Below are 13,232 nucleotides of genomic sequence, written 5' to 3' on the forward strand. Positions count from 1 at the left end.
TTCTAATATTCATATTAATTCCATCGATCTGTTCTAATGTACATTTTAACCGTGTCAGCTTTGTTTATCCAGGTCGGATTTTCCGTCCTCGGTCTGGATTTACCAGTTTTAATGTTTTGCTAATTTAATACCAACACTCTATGTACCCTTGCTTTGCTAGTCCTCACCACGTGCTGCCGCATGCTTTGGCAGGTACCTTACTTTGCTCTTGCTTTCTATAAAGTATTCAATTCGTAAGAATATGAGACGAGTCTGTTTGCTTTACCGGGTGCCTCACCTTTTTCTTGCAGACAAAGTATCCAAATGACCAGACAATGAGAAGAGCCTGTTTGCTTTAGCAAGTACTTCACATTTCCCTTGCATTGTACACAGATTTCAACTCATAAGAGGAGGACAAGAGTCTATTGCAATGATATCCTTCTTCTAACCACATGTTGCCGTGTGTTTTGGCAAGTGTCTTACTTTTCCCTTTGCATTCTACGTATTCGTTTCACCAGAGGATGAGAAGAGTCTGTTGCAAGTGCTATTCTGCCTCTATGGTGTGAAGCTGGAGTATAAGAAATGGGCCCCCACCGAACACAATAAGCACAAACCCGTATGTTTGGTGCGGTGTATATAAGCTACTAGCATCTTTTCTCTTGCTTCTATTCTTTGCACTGCGACCCCTTTGAGCTATTTGATATGTGCAAACTGACTTGAAAAATACCTTGGACTTGAACCTGTTGCCAAGATTACGTGTATACCTCTTGAGGCATTCCGTTCCATATATTTCACATGTTATATTCCATTTATATTTCTATCTTTCAGATGACGGTATCGCGAGAGGCGGCGATTGACATTATCACCCGAATCGCCCCACTCCTGCACGAGAACAAGAACATGCTGGACTTCTTCAGGCACCAATGCCCGGACCTCATGAATGTATGTCTATAACACCCTCACCCTCGCTCTACCTCTATTTTGCTGTAGGTACATGTCATTCGGGTAATCGGCTAAAGCTTTTCAGTTTTATATTTCAATACAGGGTTTTAGGGTTTTAGGGGTTTGTCTTATATTTGCATGGTTTTGTAGTGGACTGTATACACTTATCCGATCGAGGTTTATATCGTACGAATATACAGCTCAAAGTCATGGCTTATAATTCCTTTTCCTTACTTTATTACTCCCACGGCACTCTTACTCAACGCGATTTTTCACTGGTGACCGCCCAATTTATCAGGTCAAATACGCAGAAGTCACCAAGAAACCACCTGTGGCAGCACAACCCAATGGTACCCCCGGGGAGCCAGAAGGTACGCTATCTTATATTAATCCTTGATGTCTATAGGACAGAGTCTGTATTAGATGCACTATTTCTCTCACGTATATGTGTACTAAGAGTCTCATCGGCGTTATGCTTGTCTCCGACGCATGTGCGTATCGTTGTATATACACCTCATCCGTTCATTCACTGATCTGTACATCTCAAATCTGCTCTATGATGAGTGGAGTTGATATATATGCACTTCGTCTTCGCCGTTCCTATCTGCTGGCATTGACATACTCAATCAATCGTCTCCGTTTCATTCGCAGCCGTTGCCATGGAGATCGACGAGAGTGCACCGGCCAATGGAGACGCAAATACTGAGGGAGTGGACACTGCTGCACCTCAAGTTTCAGCAGAAACAACTAGCGACGCAACGAATGGGCTGCCACTGGTTTGGAAATTGTAAGTGTGGCGTAAGGCGTGTTTGGTATTGTGCAATGGTTTGTATGGGTATATGTTGTGTTTTATTTTATTCTACGACAGTTCTTTAGAAACTGTAGTGCAGCGTGAGACATTTTTGGCACTTCTATGATTGGTAAGTGTGTATATTGTGTTTTACTAGTAGCATCTATGGTAGACTAGAATAGGTATGTGTGTAGTGAGAGTTGTTGGGATCTTTGATGGTGTGCACGGTTGTATGTGGTGCTGTAATTCATTAAGTGTCTGCGGTAGCTGTGTAGCTGGTTGAGAATATGTGTCGGGTGGTGTGCAGTGGTGTTTGCTACTGGTAGTGCCACGCACACGGCAGCCAGTCGCGGCCCTCTCTGTATACCAACATTTGACGGGTGCTGTTGATGCCGGTTTAGATACACTAGTCCTGACGACCCAAATCTTATATCCTCGCATAAGCCCCTTTCAATACGGAGATATTCTTCGCTGTTTACAATTCACAATCCTCATTCTGTTTAATGTTACATAAATTGCTTACTCGCACGCACCTTTCCATAGTGGGATATCATTTCCGGTCCCGGTTTACAATATGTAAATTCTCATTCTGTTTTATGTAACATAAATGAGTTATTCGCACTCTCCTTTCAATACTGAGATTTGACCCCTTGTTCACTATTTAAAAATCCTCACCTTGTCTCACCTTCGTATTTCACACACATTGTTGATCAGTTTACAAATCCTCATTCTGTCTTAATCTTATTATGATACATAGATTGTTTACCAGTCTACTGCTCGACCCCGAATTGGACAATGAAATGCTGCAGCAGGAACGATGGAGAGGGGAGTGTGGCTATGAATATCTCCAGGCACAGAGTTTGCTTGTTTCCCGGCCACAAGTCTTTACTCAAGGTATGACACACGATATACGTAGATTGGGTAGTTTCTGAGTGGCTCAACTAGATCAAGATATATAGTGGAGGTAACGGTGGGGTATCAAGTGATTGCAAATCAATACATCTCCTCTGTCACACTCAATACTTTCATCATCGAGTGCCCTTGGAGTTGTGTTCGTGTAAAGCCTACAGTATATACATATATACCAATATACAGTGTATAAATATATACCCATTCCACGACTTACTTTCCAAACTCGCTCACGGATTGTTTCACTGCGGAATATCATTGTCAGGTCTGGTGACAAAGATACTCAGCCATCTGTCGCGCGACATCCAGCTGGCGCCCAAGGCGTTCCGCTCGTGGGCACTGTTCGGTACTATATGTTGCAACATACTCTACCGAGCCTTCTATGGAGGTATGTGGCAGTAGTTCAGCACGTCATACGCCCGCGGGGTTGTATACATGGGTACTGGTGTATTTATATCTAATCCCTCGTGAGACAAACCCAATTACTGCGGTTCGATTCTATTTCTATCTTTGGGACGCGTGTTAGCGTGTGCAGATCTCGTCAATCCCAATTCGAAGTTACCCGCGGTAAACTAAACCCATTTTTTTGGGTGCGATTCTATTTTTAGAACGCGTGTGGGCGTGTGCAGACCTGGTGTGGCTGCAGAGTGTCGCGTTGGGAGCGCTACAGATTCTGGAACGCGCGCTGGAGATAGCGCAACAGTCCGGCGTGCAATTGGGCAGTGATGACTCATCCGCTCTGGTATGTTGTGAGCCTATCTTTTGCACCAAAACACTAAGTATTGTGTTCTGTGGTATGTTATGAGCTTATCTTCTACACTAAAGTGTCGAGTGTTATATACTGTGGTATGTTGTAAGCTGAACTTTTACTTTCGAGTGTTGAGTGGTATATGCTGTAGTATGTTATGAGCTTATCTTCTACATTAAAGTGTCGAATGTTATATACTGTGGTATGTTGTAAGCTGAACTTTTACATTCGAGTGTTGAGTGTTATATGCTGCGGTATGTTGCTAGATTATCTTCTACACTATAGGGTCGAGTGTTATATACTGTGGTATGTTGCAAGCTGAACTTCTACATTAAAGTGTCGATTGTTATGTACTGTGGTATGTTGTGTGCATATCAGAGCGGTGAAAAATGCGATAAGATCCAAAACCCGACACTTGGTAGCTTTGGTAGTTGTCTGGAATGGATCTTTTTAAATCCTCTTGTCTGATATCTTATTTCCTTGTAATCCTCTTATCATGCATCCTAACTTTCTTGTGATGCGTTGATAATGCGTATTGCACTGATAGTTCCTCTAAGGTCTGAGGGCCCAGGCCAAGTTTCCTGGGCTCGTGGTTTGTGTTGTAATTCTGCTGTGTGTTGTGGGCGATACAATGCTTTTGTATTGGCGCGTGTGTATGAGAACAGCGAGAACCAGTACTAGATGCTGAATCGGCGGTCTCATGACTGAGTTGCACTTTCCCGTGATCACACCTTTGGAATTGGTATTAAGATTTTCATTCAACAGAACACATCCTGGCGCATTGCCTCGTTGTTCGATGCAGTGCAATGCATATTCTTCTCCCGGAATACATTTAAGACCCATTTGAAGCCCTCTCAATCCACACCTCCTGGGCCTATACCCACCCCTGAAAGCCTTCCATTACGACTCGACTCAAATATATACCCACCTTCGGTTCCCACTGTTTTCTGTGCTCATTTGTTCGTGCGCAAATGGTGGCCAGTTGCGGACTGTCGTTTGGGTGTATTTTCCATTATCATTACTATTTACAATCAATGTTTCCTCACGTCAACATACCCTACACAGATTGCTCACGCGTTCGTGTGCGCTTATGGCTGCCATTTGTGTTTATTATCCACTACTCTTCACAATCTACAAGTGAATCTATGTTCTCACAGGTCAACATACCCTGCACAGATGGCCCACTCGTTCGTGTGTGCTTTTGGTTGCCATGTGTGTACATTATCCATCATACTACTGTATACAACCCAATCCAATACAATGTTCCCTCAGGATAAGATACCCTGCACGGATGAGATACCCGATACCGTGGCTGTGAGCCGCCAACTGGGCCGTCTGCAATATATTCTCTACGACCGCCGACACGTACTACTGCAACGCGCCTGTGGTGACTCCTTACAGGGCGAATTGTGTGCCAAGATCATGGACCTACACACCTGGTATACACAAGCATACTTGTGTCCGGGTACTATGTTGCTTTTTGTATCTGTCCTTGGTCCATTGTATGCGTGCTTGGGGTCTGCTTGCTGAAACGGTGTATTTGCGCTGTTGAGCAACACGCTTGTGACGACTCATTACATGGCGCGTTGTGTGCTAAGACCATGTATCTACTAGCTTCATACGTAGATGTATGCACGCGTATTTCGTTTGTTTTTGGCGCGTTTCGGTGTACATATGATATCGTTTCGTCATGAATGTAGTGTAAGTGAGTGAGTGTGGGAGTCGACGATCTTGAAGATGAATAGACGTACACTTGTATACATATCACATATCTATCTTTTGTCCATGTTTATGTATATTTTGTGCCTTTTGTGTGTGTGTGCTTGTGCTTTGGTTGTGTTTGTAGGTGTATAGTGTAGGTGTACTTTAAAGCAACACGCATGTGACGATTCACCACAGGGCAAAATGTGGTCCAAAATCATGAACCTACACACCTAATCGTTATACTTACTACTTTCGTATACTGTTGTGCCTGTGTGTTACTTTTAGACACTTTCTACCTGCGTGTGCGAGTGTGTGCGTTTGTGCCTGTTGTGTGTACGTGTATGTCAATATAATTAGCAACGCGAGTGTGGTCACTCTCTGCACAGCGGATTGAGAGCCAAGATTATGGACTAGCACACCTGGCACGGATGTGCAGGATTGTGGAGTGGTACGAGTATACTTACTCGTGTGGAATATTCAACGGCATGGTACATTGTCCACTTTTTAGCGTCCGCATTGCATTCTCACACGTTTCAATCCCAACTCTCCCCCAACACGCTATGGTGAACGACTATCTGTCCCACTTCTACGGTATCATATGAATGGACTTAATCTCCATTGTGTAGTTCACACGCTCGATTGCACCGATTTACTGTGTCTGTGTCACCGTCACCATACCACACACGTTCGACACAACGTGAGTGCCGAGTTGAAGACCAACACCACCGCAGTGTATATACATTCTTATATGTACTTCTTATTTGTTGTGCGTGCTCTTTCCACAGTATCACACGCTTAAGATACAACTTGAGCGATAACTACCAGGACACCGACGCCGAGCAAGCGTGGAATCGCTTCCTGAGTGCTAAGGCCATGCGCAAACGACACCGAGACTTCCCACAGCCAGGTGATAACGAGACATACTACCTGGACGAGTTCATGCAGGTCAAAGAGAGCAAAGGTGCGGACATGGAGTGGGCACTGTGTCAAGTGTGTACGACATATGGGATGTCAGTTGAGTACAATAGATGGGAGGTGAATTGAGTACAATATATGGGAGGTCAATTGTGTATGACACATGTGATGTCGATTGTACGACATATGTGTTGCCAATCGTGTACGACATATGAGATGTAGAATACATCAAGGGTGTAAGATGATACTGTTGTCATGTCAATAATGATAGGCATATGTGTGATGATACCATGATTAAGAAATGAGGTAGTCGTCAATGTAAAGTGTGTGCGGCATACGTTATGTGTGTATAAGCAAAAGTGTGGACATATTATGTGAAACTGCTGTGTTAGTGGAAGGCGATGTATTTTGGCGCTTGGCGAACGGTTGATATTCACAATTCTTATCGATGCTGAGCCGTGAATAGGTAGTTGATATAGAACTAGGAATAGGTAGTTGATAAAGAATTGTGAATAGATAGTTGATATAGAACTGAAAATAGGTAGTTGATGTAGAACTTTAAATAGGTAGATATATGCGGCGTGCAGGTGTGTACCTGTATGTGTTTGTGCGGATATATTGCTATCAGTGAGTCCGTATGCCTATCTCGTGCTCGCGCCTTCCACATTCTTGGGTCTACATCCTTGAAGCCTTTTACCTCCCTATCAATCTAAATGCATTTCCGATATATTCTCTCTCATTGACATTGATGCGTACATTTTATTGTCCTTGTTATTATCATTCCGGGTTGACTTCGAATGTTGGCCTCCTTCTCATCTGTTTCCGTCGCAATCTGCCATCATCTCGCACTCCCAGTCCTTGAGAAACTACCACAGTGCAGGGAACCAGCGTACGCAATGCTGAGCACATTCACCAAGATGTACCTAGCCACAGTCGGCAGTGCTACTTCTTGCAAACCATACGGCCCAAAGCACGTGTGTGACCACGTGCTCATGTTGCGACATGCCGCCACCGATATCTCTGCGGCTCCATTGGCTGACGACGGGCTGGCGAGTGCAGGGACCAATCAGAACCACGGAAATTCAGCGGGGTCTGTGGATTTGCCAGAGAATGCTCGAAAGGGAGCTGAGAGCGATGGGTTTCGTGACGAGACAGTTCTTGAGAACGTGCAATCTACGGGGCATTCAGAAGAGGGTGCTCCACCGCACGAAAACGATACACACACTCACTCTGACACAAACCCACAGCCACACCCACACACACACACGCCTACACATACAAGCACACACGTCAACAAAGGAGCGTCCAACTCCCGAAGTCCACAGGAACAGAGAGAAGAGCGCTTAGAAGAGATACTGCTGTATCTGATATTATACGGCTACGGCGATGGAATCACTGCCAAGTTCAGGGCAGGGACTCTTAGTGAGGCGGTAAGTGTATACATGGCAATAGTGGCATGTATTGGGTTATCATCATGCGTGTGTTGCAATGACGATTGATATAATTTATTTTTTGATATCGTTTGTAGTATTCAGAGTGTCGTGTTTCTGCTGGACATGGGTGTATTGACATTGATTGGGGTACATTCATGTGCGTTCCAATTGATGTAGATTATTTTTTGTTTTAAACATCTGCTGGAGTTAGTGCTCTTAAGTGAGACGGTGGATATGTCTACTTGACTGTATTGACATTGATTGTTGTACATACGTGTGTTTCGATTGATGTGGTATAACGTTTTCATTTAGTGTCAGGATTGTTGCGTTTTCGGCTTACATAGTTGCATCTGCATTGTTTGTTGGGAATTCATGTGTATATTTCAATTGATGTACTATAACGTTTTCATTTGGTGTTGGATTGTTGCGTTTCGGTTTACATAGTTACATCTGCATTGTTTGTTGGGAATTCATGTGTGCGTTTCAATTGATGTAGTATATCTTTCGTATTGTTTTCGGTTTACGTAGATACATCTGCATTGTTTGCTGGGAAATCATGTGTGTGTTTCAATTGATGTAGTATATCTTTCGTATTGGTTTCGGTGTGTTTAGAGTGTGTGCATGGTGTCTTAGACCAGCGCGATGTGTGACGTATAATCATGGATCATATGGATAAACCGAGAAGTGTACTTCATTGGTACCAGTTCCTTTCTACCCATGAATATGTCTTTTTATTTCGCGTGTCTGCACCTCGAGTAGGATTGTGTTCTATTTGAATCCGATGTATTTGTTGTTCAGTGCCCACACTTAGGCAATGTATGTATGATCATTGTATGTTTGCACATAGACGTCGTCGTGAATGCACATCTATACTTACACGCGTCTGATATGTTCACAAGCATGGTGCATACACTCACGATATCGTCGACCGCGTGCACTGTGCGTTGCGTATATACAACGACATGTTGCTGTCTAACAGCGCTGCATATCCATGTAAAAGCCACATGTGTACGTTGTGAAGACGTATCTCTAAAATACATCGTGCAAAGATTTACGTGCTCAACTTTGTAGTGCGAGTGAACAGCTACACTCACACTGGTAAATTTCTCTGCCATTCTGCAGGATAAGAGAGAGATCGACGCGGATGTCACAGAGACGGGCCATAGTGATACTGAAGTTCACGTGGTGCGTGTGCTCCTTAAACGGTTGGCACAATTGCAGTCGAACAAACTGTACCATAAGGCGGTCTATCGCGAGAGCCTGTTACTCCACTACAGCAAGACACATAGGTATGAGTTCACGAGAGTACATTTCTCTGCTACAGCAACATATATATATATATATATATATATATATATTTATATATATATATATCATCTGACGACCAACACACTCTCATATTATGAAGTAAAGGACTACAACATAGCAATCACGCAGTATACATAGGACTCGCTGCGTTTTGAATTATACAAATAATACACAACCAATCTCTTAGTGTCTGAATATATCTTACACGTATTCTATTCCCCGCGTGTATGCAGTGTGTATGTATATACAAACACGATCATACAAGCGGAAATGTACACGCACTCATGCACACTAGCGAATATATTACACAATTTTTTACATACACATATACACCTACATGAACAGTCCATGTTCAGACATATATCCGCACGATATATAGCCACATACCTGTATGCGTGCAATCACAAACGCTATTGTCAGGATCACGGGCGGTAGTAGCTGATAATCCCAAGCGAGGCTTTCACTCTTATACTTGTTGACAGAAACGCGGAGAAGGCCTTAGAGAAGATGGAGAAGATCATGTTGTTGGACAAGAAGCGGTGGGGTGTCAAGACTCTCCTGGGCGATACAACGGTGTGTACCTGTCATGCGCATGAGAGTCGTTCGAATGTTACATGTCAGTGAAACTACCGGCTTACACACATGCATGTATTCCTCAGTAGACTCCCGTAGACATAAAGATATTAGTCGTATATATCCTAGGTACGATATGCACCTGTCTTGTGCATTCTAGTGGCACAAATACCAGTCAATCGTCACATGTATCATGATCTATTTCTAAGCAGATTACCATAGTCATACAGTTTTTAATTCATGGTGTAAGTTCTACGTGCCCAGCCAGCTCGCAATTTTTTTGGTCAAGCGAGTGTATCTCCTCATAGGCCTCATACATTGGTGTAGAGTGTATGGATAAGCTAGAGATATTCCAACATGCACATAGACCTACCCCGTGGTCAATACACATATAGGGACGTGCTCACATGCAGATATCTCTATTTATATCACCTCATGTGCCCCAGATCTGGCGTGCATCAAGCACGTAGACCTTCCCCAGGGCTCATATATATTTAAATGGTTGCTCACTGTGAGACAACCTCGCATCGGGTCGTGCACCTGTAGCTTTCTGATAGGGTAAGGTTTAGGATTTAGGATTTTAGGGTTTAGGGTTATGGAGAAGTACGAAGTTATCCAACATACACGTACACCTGCGTCACTATTCCTATAAGCACATGCTCACAGTCAGACACCCCCACAACCCGTGGTGCCTGCCATCTTATTTGGCTCAGATTTGGCGCGTGGTGGAGAGTGGCGAGGTTCGCAAAGACAATCCACTGATCTGCCCTCTGGATGAACCCAAGAGCACTCTCATAGACAGGCCAGGCGGTCACTTCTCGCGGCGAGAGAAATACGTCGATCTCTACCTACGCACAGGTAATTGTGTGTGTGGGCGTGTGGGCGTGTGTTTGTGTGTTTTAGCATGTGCGCGCGTGCCTCCTTTGCGCACGCGCATGTGTGTGGATATGGGTGCTCGACTCGTATACTTGAACGACCAGGCGTGCGGTTATTGCGCTGAAAATCATCGCTTGACCTGTACCTATGCACAGGTATTTGTGTGGGTATATGTGCGTGTGTGAAATCATGTATGTGTACATGTGTGTAGGCTCAGGTATGTATGGGTGTGTCTCCGCAGCAAAAACACATGTCTTGAATGTGTGTAAGTCTCCACGAAGAAACAAGTGTGATCACGTTCGACCTGTTGGTGCACATATATGTGTGTGTATGTATGTGTGTATGAGGATGTGCGTATATTCTTGCACGCCGTGTGGCCTGTGCTCGTCATCGCAGGTGCAATGTCTCGGAATCTATAGCATCTCGGCAGGAAGCCTTGATACGAAATATATATTTACTTTGGATACATACATTGGTTGCAACTCAGTTTTCCTATATATTCTCACGCTCCACTATAGCCGCGGAGGCCCACAATGCGATTCTACTGGGCAGTGCATTTGAGCAGCTGAGCAAAATGTTCACCAGTTTTGAGTCGGCTCGAAATACTAACTTTGTAAAAGAGAAGACCGGCAGGTAAAATTTAAGCAAATTTTTTTGAATTCGGGCCTGCCCATGGGGCCCTGTGTGTGTGTGTGTGTGTGTACATATTGCGCTGTGTATGTGTATGTACATATATCTGTACGTACCTTACAAGCGTGTATATATTGTCGGGATGTACATATATATGTATGTGCGTAAGTTTACCTTTATGTGCCTGTCTCCATGCTGATTGTGTGTGCGAGATAATATGTGCGGTTTAACACCTGCATTCTTTGTGCTTTGTGAGTATATACTTGTGATTGTGTTTGTTGGTGCATTCGTTGTCTGTATGCCTAAGTATTCACTTTTGCATATGTACTTGCAGGATCTTCGTATGTTACTTTGAAGGACATAGATTCCAGGATTTTGTCAGGCCACTTCGATTGTTAATTTTAGTTTAGCATACGTATGTGCGTGTGCCTGAATGCACTCGTACTTACTACTGCATGTTCAAGCACTAAACCTGAGCTCTCAACAACTAGAATATCAACCGTGTTGGGTGTGGGAGGTTGTTAGGCATCCCGCTGCGACTATTAGTAGCGGTCCTAATATATCGATACACATACTTCTTAGAGGATGCCTTCTTTTGGAATCAGGATTCAACATGGATATATATATCCTACCTACAAATGTGTCCACCTATATACCTGTTTATGTGATTGTATACGTATGTAAACCGTCCAGTGGAGCTGAGTAGGGTTTTAAGGTTTAGTGGTTTACAATAACGACAACTGCAACTTTCGACTGCCGGCCATCGCCGTTTCGGAGTTCTAAATCATCAACCAAATGCTGCGTACGATGTGACCTGAGCCTTTTCCTCTTGAATTTTATGTCTATTATTTTCGAGGCCATATTTCCACATCGTCATTGTACTTTATTTGGTATTAATAGGGATCATCTTATTTTATTTTAAGATGGCAATAGCATACATTCTTATTAGCCAATGGGAACGCTTGATTGTTGACTCGTAGCGTGACTCAGGCTGCTGGTACAACAGCAAGTTCCCGTTCCTATCAGGTTCTCTGTATAACTCAACGCAGCCACATATGTCTTCTCACACTCACCTCTTTCCCTACAGCGGCTGGTTGGGTGTCCAGGGAACCTTTCTGATGCCTGACTCACTCGAACGGTTAAAGAACAGGTGAGAATCCTACGCATATCCTGTTGATAACCTAATTTACCCACACACTCATCATACTTTGCACATGCACCTGCATGACGGGCGGCTGTATGGCCCTGTCGCGTAAGCTACTATGTTTGCCAGTTGATGTCTGTGTTCAGTTCTTTGATGTGTCAACGTGAGCTTCTACGCTGGTATGAGATGTCGGGTACTGGAGTTGTTTAATGGCGACTGTGTTCGTTCGATACTGTACTAGTCGGAGCAACGGAACAAGCTTAGTGTAAGAGTAGGTAATGGCCAATCGTAGACTTCAGTATTCAACTCCGAGATCCCTGGCCCCCCGACCCCGTTAATAAAAATGCATCTGTGATTACCAAGCCAGTAGATCTGATTAGTAATAGATCCGTACGCCTTCAATGATCACTAAATTATAAAAAACTTGGGTTACTATGCACCACAGGGCTCTCACACTCCTCATCCGCATTTTACCTGGGTGTATCGCTACTCTGGAACAGACCTTCCGCGAATGTGCCCAGGCCAAGCCACAGCCATTGGATAACTCGAGACCTGTGATGGCATACATCTATGCCTATGCCTGTATTTCGGACCAGGAACGCCCCGCAGGTGTGTGTTTTCACAGACCAATCAGTCGCTAGTCGCACTCAAAACTATATGCTGTTCATGAACCTATCAATGTATGCCTGGGCCATTCATTCTTCCACACACGTATCAGTTTAAATCATACTAACCGACGCTTGCCACACATGAATATCGGTGCAATCCATACTACGCGGCTCTTGCCGCACGTGTAGAACCCATACTATCCGACACTTACAGCACATGTTTAATCCATACTACCAGGTACTTACCACACATGTATAATTCGTACTACGCAGCAATTACCACACACGTATAATCCATACTACACTGCTCTTACCACACGTGTATACCCATACTATTTGGCGCTTAGCTCACGCACAGTCTCGCTACAACGCACATTACACAGCGGTCAGCCCAATCACGCGTATGGAGCACATCAAGGATGAGTTAGAGTACAAGAGTGAACAGTACGAGGCCTTCGTCGAGTGTCTGTATTTGCTGTATGTTTTGGTGTGTGCCCACAGCCTACCCGATCTGCCTTCAGCGTACCGACTAATGTTAGAGCGATGGGCTATTGCGTGCTATACGCCCATCAAGGATATGAGGCTGGATTCCATCAAACAGGATATCGCGCGCACAGAGGTATGTATATTTTTATGTCAGTGTGTGTGTACGTCTCAATGTGTATGTATCCAT

At 44.0% G+C, this 13,232-nt stretch overlaps 1 protein-coding gene across 1 annotated transcript in view; it reads left to right on the forward strand.

Moving 5' to 3' along the window:
• The window catches only part of SARC_05554 (hypothetical protein), a gene marked incomplete at its 5' end in the record, with an annotated part of 19,088 nt that overhangs the window by 3,467 nt on the left and 2,389 nt on the right, over positions 1–13,232 (forward strand). Inside the window, 17 exons of the mRNA XM_014300579.1 lie at positions 498–595; positions 808–921; positions 1,220–1,292; positions 1,573–1,708; positions 2,469–2,605; positions 2,886–3,008; positions 3,229–3,362; positions 4,641–4,807; positions 5,858–6,033; positions 6,843–7,417; positions 8,543–8,709; positions 9,211–9,301; positions 10,015–10,159; positions 10,696–10,810; positions 11,895–11,957; positions 12,397–12,560; positions 12,943–13,178. Coding sequence (XP_014156054.1) covers positions 498–595; positions 808–921; positions 1,220–1,292; positions 1,573–1,708; positions 2,469–2,605; positions 2,886–3,008; positions 3,229–3,362; positions 4,641–4,807; positions 5,858–6,033; positions 6,843–7,417; positions 8,543–8,709; positions 9,211–9,301; positions 10,015–10,159; positions 10,696–10,810; positions 11,895–11,957; positions 12,397–12,560; positions 12,943–13,178 — 2,714 coding nt within the window. The remainder of the gene's footprint in view (positions 1–497; positions 596–807; positions 922–1,219; positions 1,293–1,572; positions 1,709–2,468; positions 2,606–2,885; positions 3,009–3,228; positions 3,363–4,640; positions 4,808–5,857; positions 6,034–6,842; positions 7,418–8,542; positions 8,710–9,210; positions 9,302–10,014; positions 10,160–10,695; positions 10,811–11,894; positions 11,958–12,396; positions 12,561–12,942; positions 13,179–13,232) is intronic.

This window comes from Sphaeroforma arctica (assembly GCF_001186125.1).
Source record: "Sphaeroforma arctica JP610 unplaced genomic scaffold supercont1.358, whole genome shotgun sequence".
NCBI classification, from domain to species: Eukaryota; class Ichthyosporea; order Ichthyophonida; genus Sphaeroforma; species Sphaeroforma arctica.